This window comes from Argopecten irradians, chromosome 5 (assembly GCF_041381155.1).
Source record: "Argopecten irradians isolate NY chromosome 5, Ai_NY, whole genome shotgun sequence".
Lineage (NCBI taxonomy): Eukaryota > Metazoa > Mollusca > Bivalvia > Pectinida > Pectinidae > Argopecten > Argopecten irradians.
The window spans coordinates 26,534,121-26,550,617 of record NC_091138.1 but is presented as its reverse complement, the minus strand read 5'-3'; the positions used below and the strand labels follow the sequence as shown (position 1 = coordinate 26,550,617).

The following is a 16,497-nucleotide window of genomic DNA, read 5'->3' as shown; positions in this document are numbered from 1 at the left end:
ATATGTATGGAACATGCGTTAAAATTATAATTGACTGTAGGTAAAACGTACGGTAAGAACCTGAGTAAAACGTAACTTTATCAAGCACGATTTGTCTCATATTTACGCATGCATGTAAAACGTACAAGCACTTTTCTGTGTACCTAATAATATTTTACAAATTGTATTGCGCCGTCGAACTGTCAGAACTTTAATAAAAATCGTATGTAATGTTGATTTGAGACCTGTGACTTATAACTTCATTGTTCCTGTACACTAATAAAATACATAACCTGTAATAAAATTGTTGGCTGGATAAAGCGTAAGATTAAATAAATCTGCATAATGTCTTTCTAAAGTCGACCTAATAACCAGCGCCAAATTACACAGTTATATAAGTACCTGTAATCCCTTCACTCGGGTATATATACGTGTACAAACCAGAGATACATACCGAGGTAGGTTTTTAAACATTACCGGAGTATTCATCGCCTTTTGATGTTTGGAGAGGTAGACTGGCAGATTACAATACTAAGGCGTCATAATAAGTTTACTTATTTTTGGTTTAAAGGTTTATGTTGGGTTTACGGAGATTGTACAGCGACATGGTTAGTATGTAGTATAAGCCAGTATTGTTATTACAGGCCGGACGATTTGTATTGTGTTGGACTAATTACCTGTATAACCCGATATACACCTGTATACTAATATATATATACATGTGTATAATAGGACAGCTAGCAGTGTGTGGACCAGATGGTACCGCCGGGTAGATGTTATATGGCACATTGAAGTGTGACTGAGCTTGTTTGCCTATATATACAAACACTTTCCGGAATGTTTACTCCTGTAGTTATGCATAATTTAGATGGAATATTTCATTAGCCTTGTTGGGTCTATGTACAAGGACGGCTGGGAGTGAAACGCAGGGATACGCGTTGTTGTGAATCAGAAAGTGAAACGGACAAACGGTGAGATATGTCTGAACCAAACGGACATGTGCTTCAGTTTATTCATGATGAGATTCCTGAAAATCGGACTAGCAAACAGAAGGACAAACGGCAAGATATGTCTGAACAAAACGGACATGTGCTTCAATTTCTTCAGGATGATATTCCTGAAAATCGGACCAGCAAGCGGAAGGACAAACACATGTGTAAACGTCATCCGAAGAAAAAAGTCAGGTTTGTCTGTGACTCGTGCGGTGGGGAGAAAATATGCAAAAAGTGCATGAAATCTAGCCACAAAGATCACCAAACAGCTAAAATTTCCAAACCAAATAAAAAACGAAACAGAGTGGGATCGAAACACACCATAGAGGAACTGATTGGAGGTATAGACGCTGAGGAAATCACGAACATCGGCCGTAAGGAAAATGAGGATACATCAAGGACATTGTTGCTGGAGAAAGCCCGGAAGACGATTGACGATATAGAAGCTAAAATACAACAATTCGCACAGACGAGAAAGGATTTAAAGCACGCCACTCAGGTAGAGGTGGAGAAAGTCAGAGACAGGGCAATAGCTTTGAAACGTCAGGTTGATGAACTAACATTGGGTCTGGAGAACCGACTTCGAAACTTTAGGAAGACAAAAGACACGGTTTACAAAGACCACGAACGAACTCTGAAAGAATATTCGAAACATCTGAAGAACTACTGCAGGAAATATAAAACTACGCAACATGAGTCTTCAAGTGACTCCGGACTTCACGTGGAGAAAAGCGTAGACATACATCACGAGATTGAACAGTTCCTTCACAAGGAGCAACACTTAGACATCCCAGTGGCCACCATGGACGAGTTCGTTCCATGCACGACCACACTGGACGATATCATGAAGGTATTCGGTGATATGGACTCTCACGAGAGGACTGATATTCTACAGAGAAGAAAAAGTAATATTGTGCCAACATGTCTGGAATTTCAGGAAATTTCGGCCTTCGAGTTCGAGGGCGAGGTAATGCGATCAATATGTCCGACACCGGAAGGAAGTTCTTGGATTGTGCGTGAGACTAACAGTATGGTATATACGGATATACAGCACGTGACCAATGACGGAGAAGTAGAATCGTCAAGCGTGTTTGGCGCGGGCGTCCTTGACATTGCTTCCAATTTTGGCGACCTTATATTGGTAAGTTGTACCGACAACACTGTCCGAAGATTGCTTCCAGATGGTCAGTCCTTTGTCCGGTTCCGAACCGAGGCTAGACCAGAAAGCCTATGTTTCCAATCAAGCAACAATGTAGTCGTGTGTTTCTTTAAGAAAAAGAAAGTTGCAGTGTTTAACTTGAAGGGTAGACAACTCTTGTCAAGCACGGATGCAAAGTCTGAAGCGGAATTCATAACTCATCCCTTCCGAGTTCGATCCAATAGAAAAAATGACGACATAGCTGTTCTCAATGCCGACCCATATTCCTTGGTTGTGATGGACAAGAACCTCAATCTCAAGTTCATCTTCAATAGCTCTACTTTCTATCCAGAGGACATCCGAGAACGAGGTATGACTAAAGTTGCGCTACCAAAATTCTCGGTACTTCCGAACGACGTTTGCTTTGACAACAAAAACAACATCCTCCTCTGTGACGCTGCCAGTAAGTGTATTCTGACTCTTGATCCGAACGGGATCATGTTGAAAGCAATCTGTCCCGAAAATGACCTCCCTTCTGCACTGACTCTGGATATCAATAACTTCCTGTGGGTCGGATACCACAGTGGACATGTCAAAATACTAGAATTTGAAACTAATTCCATTGCTATGTGAGTGTATCGTTTTGTTATGATTCTTGAAAATTTTGACCGAGCAATACTTCTATTTCACAATGAAAGTGACAATCTATATGTTCATTTAAAATTTATTGAGCTACAGAATTTTTTCTCATTTCATGGACAAATTTGATCTTCATCTTATTCTAAATCCTTGACACATTAAATTATTGTATACAAATTATTTATTTTTTAACATGAATGACAATTAATTTCTTGTCTTCTAATACTAATCTATACTTTTAAACGAAAAAAAAAAGAATCAAAGTCAAATTGGACGAGGTCGAATGAGAACATCAGAATTTTAATGGTTAAATAACTTAACACATATAGTTTCATTTATTTATTTATTAAAAGCAGTTCAAGGTGTAAAAAGACTACTTTTTTTTAAATTTAAGAAGGGAGACAATCCTGTGACATGTGTTTGTGTTGTATCACGGTCCCATGTAATATTGACTCTTTTATTGTTATTGTTAATTGTAAATTTAAATACAAGTCTTGATAATGAAGCGTGATCCATCAATAACTAGTCAGATGAAAATTATGTTGTATACAATTAAAACATTAATTAATGATGAGTTTTTGTTTACTAATCCCGAAGGTCCCTTCCGTCGGTAATGACAGAATATTTACCAACCAAATGTGACGAAGTTAGCACGTAGATGAATATTTATTGATTATAACATGGCCATCATGTGTTCGAGATTAGATCCAAAGCACCAGGCCCCAGTTTATCAACAGACGATCAAGGTATACTTGTGTATATATTGCATTTTAACAACTTTACCATAGATGATTTCTCATACATCTCGTAAAACTAACTTGGCAAACCTTGATAATATTTTAAGGAGATTTGTTTTAGATTTAGTAAGGACGGACTATTTACAGGTGTGTGGCAAATAATAAAACAATGAATAAGAAGGTGGTATCACTCTTAATAATAGGATGTAGACTAATGGGGGGTAACTTTAAACAGTTGTCTTGTATAGAATTAGACATTTCAATTACGACATAAGCCATATTAAATAGCATTTAAAAAATGATACCAGTCTGTTATTATTATTTTATTATTTTTAAGACTTCAAACTTAATGTGTTTCACAGCCAAACATTCTTACCTTTCACATGTATACCTTTCATTTTAGATTCAGCGTTACTTGTATGAGATCATGTGATTTGTCAAGTGTAAAATGTAACATCCAAGATGAGAACACCTTGAGATCAACCGTGTAATCAAATATCAAATAGAGAAGTGATTCTACGTTAGTTTGGTGCTGTGAAGTATCAAATATCGTTTAACTTGAGAATGTTTACATAACCAATGTAGATAAAGTCTAAATCACCATGTCACGTCACGCACACATCTTGATTTAGGTGATTTAAAGGTTCACAGATGTGTGAACATTTCAGTTAAATCGGTATGATATTACAATATTTACCAATGACGAACAGATTAATTCAACTCCTGGATTTCATATAGTTAATAAATGAGAGATCTATATGAAGCCTTTAACGACTTGTTGTAGAGAGGATAAATGAAAATGGGCCATTAATTTTATTAAAATGTCGGCCCTAGTACTACAGAATCACCACGTGTAATTTAAGTCCTTAAATGACTGGCGGAACCTAATAGATAAGTAACTCCCTGTATAGAGTGACATATGTCTGGTGATTGTTTTCCCGTTCTTATCCTCTCACATGCATTTTATTTTGGAACTTTGGTATATAAAGTTATTTAATAACATCTTGTATGCCTGTTTAATGCTTGATGGATTTTTCCAAAAAGATTGAAAATGGATTGGGCAGCAGACAAAATCTATATACGCCCTATGTTGGCATGCGTTTCTATTTTCAGTGATATAAATACATATCATACAAGCTATGCTATATCAAGGGAAATGTCGCAATAATGGATGTTATCTTTCATAATGAATTGAGCATTTCGGCGTTTTTTCCCTAAAACATATGACGTAGCGATACCTGAAACTACTCAATATGCACGGTGGCTGGTGTTAACTTAAAGTCACGTTCGTTGTTTTTAATGACATCGGTTTATGAACAACATACTGGTTTATGCGGATTTAGATATACTTTAATGAATAACATGCAGAGCACAATGAATTCAAATGTTTAAATAATATGTACAAAACATTCCATATTTATTTCCTTTACGACTTTTTCTTCTGTATTCGGGATTAAAGTTTTCTGCCTGATACTTACCGTAGGGCGCATATTTTGCTCTGAAAACTATGACTTTTTTTCTGTCATACAAACCCAACTAATCCACAAGTATTAGTATCTTCTTATAAGAGGTTGAAGCACAACCAAATCAGTCCAATTGGTAACCTTTGGACTCTCTGTTGTGGTGGCGTCATTGACACAAAATAACAAAATTTGACAAAAAATTCATTCAACACTGCACACATCTAAAATAGGACATTGACTGTCATTACAAGTATATGCTTAAAAAATCCCGCTGATTTAAACACCATCATAATAAAGATTAGAAAATGTGTTGAATCAACCAAACGAGATCTTCAGCTGATGCTAGGCCGCCATGATTGTTAGGTTGTCTGCTTCGTGGTCGTCGTCCTCATTTCTACAGTTTATCTTGTCGATGCAGGCATCTTAAAGAAACCAAAAAATTGTATCAAGAAATAAGAGGTCTTACCTTAATTAATACAATTTCCGTTTCTTGAAAAGTTAAAATTGAAGGGCTCACTAAAAAGCACATAATATTTCACACAGTTATTTTGCTATAGTTTAATAGTTCGACACGAAGTTCTAGGAGATATTATAACAATTTCCTTTAATCTGAAAAATTAGATGTATACATTGTATAACATTACCTTTTAGTGTATTCCTTCATTGCAAACGACATAATTGTATCTTTCAGCCAAACAAATTTAATTGAAAACCACAATAATTCTTTTTAAAATAGAATAAGAACTATACTGGAAATAATTCTAGGAAAGGTATCTGTAAAAGGTAAAATGTAGGATACAAATGTCAATGAGTACCGTATTCGTCTCTGTAAGCGCCCGTCCCTGTAAAGGTCCCGTTCCTGTAAGCGCCCGTCTCTATAAGCGTCCCGTCCATGTAAACGTCCCGTTCCTGTAAGCGCCCGTCCCTATAAGCGTCCCGTCCTCACAAGCGCCCGTCCCTGTAAGCGCCGTCCTTATAAGTGTCCGTTCCTATAAGCGTCCCGTCCCTGTAAGCGTCCTGTCCCTATAAGCTTCCCGTCCCTTTAAGCGCCCGTATCTATAAGCGTCCCGTCCCTGTAAGCGCCCGTCCCTATAAGCGCCCGTCCCTGTAAGCGTCCCGTCCCTGTAAGCGCTCCGTCCCTATAAGCGCCCAGTTAATGTAAGCGTCCCGTCCCTGAAAACGCCCCACCTTTGTAAGCGCCCCGTCCCTATAAGTCCTCGTCAGTGTAAGCGCCCCGTCACTGTAAGCGCGACATCCCTTTAAGCACCCGTCCATGTAAGCGTCCCTCCCCTTTTTTAAGCCTTAATGTTTCTCAGATTGATTTATGTGAAGATTTCTCAATTTGATTTCTTTGTTAGTTGATTCATGGCTATGTTCTGACAAATTTGCAATAATGCAATAATAAGTGTTAGCCCAACTTTGGTCCATTTAGCGTCCCCTAATTTTTTGCAATTTTTAACTTTACTGAGTGCTTATTGGGTCGAATACGGTAACCTGAGGCGTGTTCCGGATGGCGAGCGCTCGAGCGACAAGAAATGTCCTGAACGGCAGCGGGTGCACGGACACGCATTGGATAGTGTGGTCTCTCGTGCACTTGCTCTGAAACTATTATCAGAATGAATAAATATGGTTTAAAAATCCCTAAACAGGGTTCCGTTCATGTCCGTTCAGAAGCGAGCGCCCGTTTACGTTTGCGAGCGCTCGCCATCCTGAACACGCTCTGGTTGTACTGACCTTTCGTCTTATCCTCCAGACCGCCGTGCCGGTGTACAGAAGTGGGTTTATAGCGGCATTGATAGGCAGTACAAACACCATCACCCAGGCGTATACGTCACTAGGGATCCGAATTCCACACCTCGATAACACACCTAGAACACAACATCGTAAACAATTAACTGATTGATGAATACAATTTTGTATTTATAAGAGCAAAAACATTAATTGGAAGGAAATATCAATTAACGAGCACACAAAGATAAACAATGTACAATTGTATGTTAAATGTGTAAAATAAATTCCAAAAGTAAACTAAGGAATTATTGATCAAATACTGATGTTAAGTTAACGCGTTGACAAAAACACTACCATACAGTTATGTTTATATTATTCCTTGTTAATAATCTTTTGTATTCATTCTAGAATAGTCGTAATTTATAATAATGTATTATATCATTCATTTTTGTCGTATAAGTGTTTAATAAAAACAAAGAGGAAGACCAAGTTTTAACATACCCATAATACCAATGGGAAACCAACAACAAAAATCAGACATAACGACAAAGAACAGCGTTACTGCTACCGTCATCTCACGCTGGCGATTTTGAGTGGAGGCCATGCGACGCCCACTTCTCTTCAAGCTGACGAAAATGCAAATCTGACCGGCAAACACAACTGCAAAGAATATACTGTTGAGGCAAACAAATATGGCGAAAGAGTATCCCGTTCCTGGTATCTCATCAGCCGTAAGAGGCAGGGCAAGACACACTCCGGACTGGGAGTAGAATTTTCCTTTGAAATATGACTGCACAGCAAACACCGGGATGACGGCCAGCGTGATAGCAACAACCCACAGAGACAGCGAGACGACCAAAGCATGTTTCCACGTGATGTTGAACTTGGAGAGACGCGACAGGGGAAACATGATGACAATGAGTCTGTCCAATGTCACCATGAGGATAACAAAGGTCGACATCTCGCTGGACACACTGGCCAGAACACCCGCCGTGGCGCACAGGATACTGGTTCTCCATATATGGTCATTCCAGGCGTAGACACCATTGTAATATGCATCAAAGATTCCTATTATTAATAAGTAGATGCCCATCAGTAAGTCAGATAATGCCAAATTCAGCGTGAAGAGGGAATAATTCTTTGTCAGAGTGTCTCTGTCGAGGAACAGTCTGTAAATGATCACGAATAAGTTTCCAATCAAAGCGCACATTCCGATTATCCAAAGACACACTCTCAGTACAGATGATCTAACCAAGGCAGAACAGGAGGATAATGGATCGCCCTTAGGCTTACATTTCTCAGGCTTGAAAGTGCACTCCCATAAAGGAAGATTGGTCTCAAAGCAGTTACCATCATCCACTGATGCCGGTTTAACACAACACATGAAAGGTGTATCGGTATGCAACGTACCCAGACTATTCAAGTTTTCAAACATTTTCTCTTGCACCTCTATTTTGTTACCCACAATACTCAAATCAGTCAAACTACTTGGTAACTTTGGTAAATGTTTCAGTTGGTTGTGTGATAAGTCTAGTTGTTGAAGGTTTTGCAAAATCATGGTGGTTTGTAGAAGAGTTTCATTTGTCAGTGTTCCCTGTGATTGTCCATCTAAATCTATGGCCATACATATGAAGGTACTTTCATGCAGAACCATGATTACATTATTTTGAAGATGCAGCTCTGTAAGTTTCGATAGCCGACTGAAAACATTATGCTGGATTACGGCTAATTTATTGTGTTGCAGGAAAAGAGTCCTGAGTTCGACAAGGTCATAGAATATAGTGCTATGTAGACTGGCGATGTTGTTCTTAGACAAGTCGAGATATCCGAGATATCCAAGTCCCTTGAAAACCTTAGGAGGTAGGTCTGTTATGTTGTTGGTCCCTAGATCAAGTAGCCGAAGTTGATACAGGTCCCTAAACACGTATTCCGGCAGAGCGGTTATGGTATTTTCGTAAAGGTTGAGGGACATGATCCCACTCAGGCCATGGAATACGTCCTCGGAGAGAAATCTAATCTTACTTTTGCCAAGTTCTAAAGAGCTAGGCGCTCCATAGAAAGCAGAAGAGCAGGTAAGTACCACGTTGCAACTGCTCAGCTCTGAAAGAAACGAAACACATGTATTTTAAACGGTGATTAGGATTTCACTGAAAAGTTTGCTTCACTACAATGGCATAATAGTACCAAATGATAAAACTGAAATTTTGTTTGTTTGTATCATTTGCGTTATAGGACCAAGCAGGCTGGACGTTAGAATTTATTTTTCAATGTCCTATCATATTGTACTGAGTAGTATCAATAAAGATGTATCCGATTTGTGCGGTGGAGAATAGTGCCCGAAAACAATCCATCGCAGAACGATTTTGACACGACACCTGCACCACATGGATTCAAATTCAAATAATTAAATTGACAGTACAAACTTATAATTATGACCCACGAGCCCCCCCAAAATCACCACTTTGTAATGTAATAATATATGTAACATTCCATGCAAATTAAAATTTGTTGTAATAATCATTTACTAAGAGGCTAATGCATATATGAGATCTTCGGCGATTCTTCAGACACACATTATCCATGTGTTGCTGTGTAACTTGACCTAAATATATACTAGTTTGCCGTATGCCCTCGATCAATCTGCAAAAAAAAGATACCCTTCCGGCACATATCACAAGGAGACAGAACCAAAACAGAAACAAATCTAAAACAAATACGAATGAATAATGCTGTTGATATTTTTATTCGTAGATATATTTGCATATCAACATCAAAAAGAAAGAAAAGATGCATATATCCATATCATTAATGTCTTATTTGACAATAAAGCATTAAGTGAAATACCACACATGCCTTCGGCGATCGCAGTTGATTATAGCGATTGGACGAGGAGATAACCCGGATAATACGCATCGCAATTGTCTCTATAGGTTATATATATATGTTACATATCTGTTTATGATTTATGTTTTTGTGAACATTTATGATAGTCCTTAACATGTGATTTTATTTGTTCTTTTTGTGTTTTTTTTATCAATGTATTAGTTTATTAATATAGGAATTTTCTCGACAATGGTGTGTGTATAACGTATAACTGCAATATGATGCGTCATACTATTAATATACAACATAACATATCCATTATCATAATAATTTTATATCAAGTTACATCGAATTATGTCCTCAAAGTGTTTCTGTATGAAGTCAGTTTGATACTAGAATCTCAATTTTGAATTGAATTTTAGAACATTCTCACAGGCAGGGCCTAGCTGGGATCGTGAAAGACGTCATATTATACAACGATATCAAAGGTATGATAGACTGTTAGACAAAGAATGCTAAAGAACACTAGCAATAACAGAACAAATGTCTAATTTTCCATATCAGTCCAATGAAAGAAAATTCTTTTGTGTTTCGCTATGTTCACTTTGACAATTATATTGCTTGAAACACCTGCAAAACACGTTAGTATACCACGAGAAATGGAGTTGAGGGTCACAATTTAAACCAGCATCTAACCAAATAAATAGCTTTTGGCAGTATAATTCTTGGCAATCTCAATTATTTCTTTAAATGATTTTAAACCAGTGATTACACTAACATAAAATAATGGTTAAATGTGCATGAACGTCGTTATTTTTATGTAATAACAAAAGGGCAGATATCCACGAAAAATTGACATTATTTTGTCCAAACTGATGTACCTACTTCTTTGCCCCATATCAAGTTGAAATATTTATACTATGTCGCTCAATGGATTCAGCGGCATATACATGTACGTACAAATGTCATCAGATATAAAGTTAACACCTACCACAGTCGGATCCTGTTCCATTTCTAGGGCAGTCGATGCAACAATCGAACCTATCGGGGTATAGAGACGTACCGAGAGGGCAAGTGGTGATTCCAGTCTCCTGTTCACTAGCTAATGCAAAATGCCAGTGGTTAACAAAAGTAGAAATTATATATAAGTTGATAAGTTTTTGTTCCAATTGAAACTCTTAAGAAAGATTCAAACAATGATTGCAGCTTCAAAACTTAAAGCTGTAAAACAAACTTTTGTTTTTATTTTTGTATGTTGTGACGAATTAATACATAGGCATCAAGATGTATGTTCTTAGATTGAAAACAAATTATAAATACATTATACCATTACATCTGTGTAAACTTTTAAATATCTGTATCTGAACCTGGTTCATTTTTGACGAACAAAAGATGAAAAATAAGAAATAGAGCAAAACACGTACTATCAATGCATTTATCCAGTATTTGTCGTTTCTTACGCATTTCCATCTTTTCCTTGTCGACCCCATCTTCAACAAAGCTGCTGATTCCGTTAAAGTCTCGGCTTTTGTCATGTTCGTCTGATTGCAAAACACTACCCTCGTTCGTGTCCACAGTATGACAAGGAATTATCATCAAGGAAATCAAAATGATTAGGATAGTGTTCCGCGAAATCAGGTACGGCATGTTTGTTGTGGTAGACATATATGGTCACAGGATGAATAACTTCTAGTTCCTCTCCAGTAAATGAACTATAGGAGAGGAGCTAGTCCTTGGACGACGACCGGAGAGACTTGAGTAAACAACCGAGGAACAGCCGTTGGAAATGTATCTATGGTGGTCGTCCCAACACTGGTGGACTTCGTGAACACTAAACACGTATTGTAGTGACCAAAATAAGTCAGAGAACAACTGTCGTAAAAGAGCTAAATAATGTTAAAAACTGTAACAATTAACATCTCTGATTGGAACATTATAGAGTGACAGCGATGATGTAAATCAACTGTCCGGTAGACTACATCGATGCCGAAGACTTGAAACTGACGTTCCGTAATTATTATCGAAACTTGAAAGATATTACGGAATAGATGATCTTGAGGACCCTGGTCCTAGAACACTATCTAGAGGAATAGATCAATGTAGCACACAAATGAACTACAGTGCAGCTTTCCCGGAGATTGTGGTGAATATAAAAACAAAACCAACATTAACGAAGTTCGGACGACAATATCAAAGGTTGGTAAGTCACGTTACGATGTAATTAATTATTCAGGAATTGGGAAAACATTAATATCATCATCGTTTTATGTAAATTTTCTTTGCAATCTCGATTAGTGTGCCATTTGTAAAATGAATTTACTGCAGATCAGCGGATACTTTTATCGACATTGGGCTATAGGACGTAATGACATTTATATAGAATTTGATCTTGTTTAGACCAGACAGTGTAATTCTGGAGTTAGTTTTTAATATGATTTCATACAATATACATATCTTTTGACATTACAGATGGCAGTAACGTTTAGTGTTAACCACTGAAAGGATCACGTCTCTACATTATCACACATGTAGTGTTTCAAATATAATAGAAAGTGAAACAGAAGTTGGTAGTCATATGGGTGCAATATTTCTAATTGTTAAAATGGCTTCGGAGTTGTTTGTCACAAACGATAAACTTTATAATCTAATATGATCAAGTGCATGTTAATCGATTTATTTGATAACAGGATGTTTTGCATTGGCAGTAAGATTTTTGTTATAAATGACTAATAATATTGTGTATAATCATATTACAGAGTTGTCTGCCCTTACTGGTGGGTATTTATTGTTAAATCATGACATTTTGAGCCTGTCCTTCAAGTTCCACTCTGAACTTTTGATATGTTATTGAACACCGCTGACCAAATTGTACCCACACTTTGAAACTACAAGGTCCAATACATAGGTTTTAATATTTACCAATGAAAAACAAGAACGTAAAATGTATGTTGGCAGAATAGCCAATGATAATGATTTCAAGAATATCATCTAAGTCCTTGATAATATCTATATGTCTATTGGTCATATCGAAACGCCAATCGTAGCATACAAGCACATTTCAATTATTAGTAGTATTAACATTGATTGCCATGTGTATCAACATACCTAACACACCAAATGCAAAGGTGTTTTTACATCGTGTTAAAGTATTGTCAGTACTAATATTCACTTAGTATTATACATTTTTGTCGTTGGCTTTAAATCATTTTTGCAGTTTTCATTACATTATGAAGAGAAAACAGCATGTCCAAATGTTCGATCAGTTACGTCGCATGTGACTTTATTTATGATTCGGAACCATGGTTATTAGAAAAGTGAACAAATAAACAATCGCTATAACAAAAATCTCCTTACTAATTATGGACGGGGAAGTATTTAGACGTATATCTAGCTTATTGTGATTTAATGTAACCTAAAAAGAGAACTTTACAAGCCATATAAGCCACACTGGTTCTGATTATTGTCAATGTTTCCTTCCTTGTCGTTGTTAAAACGTGAAATATATTCATATGATTACAATGCCTGGGAACTCCAAGGAAGTGTTTCATACATTGCTACCTGTTAGTTCTTCCTTGTCCACGGTATACTATTTCAGATCATTCTCACGTCTGGTAGATGACAGTTATAGTGTAATACGTTGTTAACCGACTAAAGCTTCATGAAGGATTATCATCTAGGATTCCTGAAACATCCATTAGGAATGTGGATCCTAATGTCGCTGCTGTTACCAGGAATTCCACCATCCGTTTATGGACTTGTGCGGGATGATAGATGGACTCCCTCGGGAACGATTTGGAAGATGTGTCATGAAAAGGTTACCAAAAACACAAACCTTTCCTGTGACTACTCATCCATAAAAACTAATTGGAATTCTAAATTCTTCGAGGAACAAACTTGCAAATTGGAAATAGCTACGAAATCTCGTCGTCACTTCCAAAGAAAATACACGCATCTCCAGTTTAATTTTGCCAAACTGATTCTCAATTTTCGGAAAGATGAAAAGGCCTTTCCTGTCACCTCCAACAGATGTGTCATTCAACCTGTGACCTGGATTTGGACCCATACTGGACAACAAGGCTATCAGGCCCTTTACTGGCCGCATGAGTATCCAATCCTGTCGCTTGGGACTCTAGAACGGAAGCTGTACGGACCTTATTGTGTGCGTATCAATATGAAGGGTAACTGTTCGTCTTTTGTCATTGGTGAAATGAATACTACATTACTGATAGTTCGGACTCTAACACACCTGATACCCAATCAGACAAATATCCAGTTCCCCACTGGCATGGGAGACAAGCACGTGTGGTGTTATACAAAGATGACAAACATGACGAAGGCTCTGAGGCTGTTATGTCAGTATACGATCTGTCCAGAACATACTGTGGGCTATTCCTGCTGCAAGTATAACACCCATTGCGGTAGCCTGAGCTGTGACGGAGAGCCATACCAGTACAAAGAAGTTTGGTGGGAAGTACCTTATATTATAGGCAGCGTTGTTTATCTGTTCTTCCCAATCCTCATCATTGTCATGTCGAACAGTATTTACGGGGCATTGAAAAAACAGGCATCCATGAGTTACGCGCCAAATGATCAAGAAGATTTTGATTGGATATCCGAAAATCACGTGTGTTTCAGTTCAGTTTTGTTCTCCCCGTTCCGTTGCTTTGTTGTCCAACATCCAGTGGCGGTGTCTAGACTCGTCCGATTCTTAATCTCCCTACTGCCGGTATCTATTACAGCAATCTACCTAATCCTGGCGTGGAAGGATTATTCGTTACGTTTGTTTCTGACGGATCTCGCCGCCAACCACGTTACAATAGACGTATCGTCTATGCTTGCTGGTTTTGAATTGAGTCGACAAAACTTTTTGACGATATTTGGGGGTCCATATATTGCATTTAGCTTATGTCTCATTCTATTTGCGGCATTATTATCGGTCCCAAAAAGTTTAGCCATTTTGTTGGAGTCAGGTCTACCTGATCCTTCTCCGGAACAGCTTTCTCCTCTTTGTGTTGACATGGCAACTAAATCCACTCTGGGTACAACGCACTCATTAGGGACAAGTATTGGATACGAAAAAATATATAGAACGTTTCTGGTGCAAATCAAAATGATATTTAATCCAGAATACTGGAAATTCGTTCTTAAATACCAGACGGGAAGATGGACACGGCTAACTGAACGTCTGCCCATGTGTAGAATGCGTGCGTTACTGGTATATTTTATTCTAATTCCGTTATTTGCAACGATGTGCGTTATCGAATGGATCACTTGTCTTCTGTATTACGGAATTCCCATTGTCTTCATAAACGCCATTGTGTTCAGGGCATATTGTACGAAAATGCGGCGATGTTTTCCAAACACATCAGGACGTATGCAAAAGTGCATCTCTTTCCTGTTTATATTTATGATCGCTACGGTTTTACTGTTCTGTTCCTACATCTTACATATACTGTTCGTGCATAGTTTCATATTTTTGGCAAGCACTGCTATATTTACCTACACAGGGTTCATAGCATACCCGGAACATTATCGTAATTACCTCATCTGCTATCTTAGCGTCGCCGTGTACGTCGTAGAATCAATACGCTCCATGAAACTTACTTACGATGAACTGTTCGACAAAACGAAACTAGTGTGCGATATAATGACAGAGGGTGTGACATACCGGGACTTTGAGCTTATCAAGAAAACAGAATCGAACGTCTGTATCCCTCAGCGTCTGTTCAACTTCGTGGTCAGCCATCACAAACCCTTACGTATCGAAACGTTCCTCATATTCTATAAACTGGTGATCACCATCATGGTCATTTATATGTCCGTAGTCATGCTGCTCATTTTTGATACGTTTGACCACATGAACGTCTTGACAGAGATAGGAACGACAGTAGTCATCTGTATGGCGCCAAAGGTACTTCGGAGAGTATTTAAATGTTCTGGATACCGCAGTGAGGTGGAGGAGAGACAAGGTATCAAACTGTGGGTGACTGACTACCTTAGGGAGATGACCTCCTCACAGGGGGTGGACAGGTCGGTGTCACTATCCGTGTTGTGAGTAATACCTTACATCGGGGATGTATTAGATCTTATTTTATCTTTTTGACTGATGCCACCTACAATTTTACATCTGAATTGTACAATACATTATCCACGCTTTACAAAAGTGAATAGAACTGCGAAATTGTTCTCATATGATGCAAGCTCATGATAAAAATATCTATTTTTTGTGGTGTATCAAACTTAACAGACAGTGCGATAACTTGATAACTTGCCATATAAATACTAAGCTGTCTTGATTAATTTGAATTGCCACACAATTTAGTGTGGTGAATCTTAACTATAAGATATCTTTTTTCCAACTTTTGCCATATGCATAAACTATACTGCGTTAAACTTTTTGTGGAGAGTCTTGTATAACGACGTTCAACGTGTTTCAGAAGGATAAGCGTTCTATGTTTTACACACTAAGGCACCCTTTATGTAGATCTAGATAATTTCAATCTCGTAAATATGATGAATACAAACTTGCTACAGAGGTGTTAACAATGATGGTTAAAATGTAATTATTCGACTGAATCTCAAATAAACATAAGGGAATCGCCGAAGATGATTATCTTGTTCCAATGCCTTTTAATTCTTGGATGCAATAAAAAATGCTTAAATAAAATTATGTCCATGACTACTTTGGGTTTAATGTTTTCTTTTGAAATGAACCAAAATGCTTTAACGCTAAGATTGCTGATTTTTCTGCGAATAGAAATGATCACACAATTGATATAAACAGAGTGAACAGTTAATCATGTATCTAATAACCACCGTTTATAGGGAGAGATACAAAACGATCACATAGGTTTATATACCACACAGACAGTAGTATATGCTATTACATTTTGAGAAATATATCACAATGTGAATATGTGTTTATTATCTCAATATAAGCAATGTTTTCTTTCATTCTTCAAAACGCATAGAAACATTTTTTAATACCGGATGGT

The 16,497-nt window shown here is 37.6% G+C and overlaps 3 protein-coding genes across 3 annotated transcripts; 2 read left to right on the top strand and 1 right to left on the bottom strand.

Moving 5' to 3' along the window:
* The first annotated feature begins 426 nt into the window (after positions 1-426).
* On the top strand, positions 427-3,787 carry LOC138323365 (uncharacterized). Its single transcript, XM_069267946.1, has one exon. It carries the CDS (start codon positions 958-960, stop codon positions 2,740-2,742), a length of 1,785 nt encoding a protein of 594 aa, XP_069124047.1. The 5' UTR covers positions 427-957; the 3' UTR covers positions 2,743-3,787.
* Positions 3,788-6,409: 2,622 nt separating this feature from the next.
* Positions 6,410-11,149, bottom strand: LOC138324347 (G-protein coupled receptor GRL101-like). The gene is made up of 5 exons (XM_069269422.1): positions 10,927-11,149; positions 10,494-10,604; positions 7,181-8,779; positions 6,683-6,816; positions 6,410-6,553 (listed from the first exon to the last, which is right to left on the bottom strand). The coding sequence occupies exons 1-5, from the start codon at positions 11,147-11,149 to the stop codon at positions 6,410-6,412; spliced, it is 2,211 nt and encodes a 736-aa protein (XP_069125523.1).
* Positions 11,150-12,984: 1,835 nt separating this feature from the next.
* On the top strand, positions 12,985-15,913 carry LOC138323364 (uncharacterized). The gene has a single exon (XM_069267944.1). The coding sequence runs from the start codon at positions 13,161-13,163 to the stop codon at positions 15,555-15,557; it is 2,397 nt and encodes a 798-aa protein (XP_069124045.1). The 5' UTR covers positions 12,985-13,160; the 3' UTR covers positions 15,558-15,913.
* Positions 15,914-16,497: the final 584 nt, after the last annotated feature.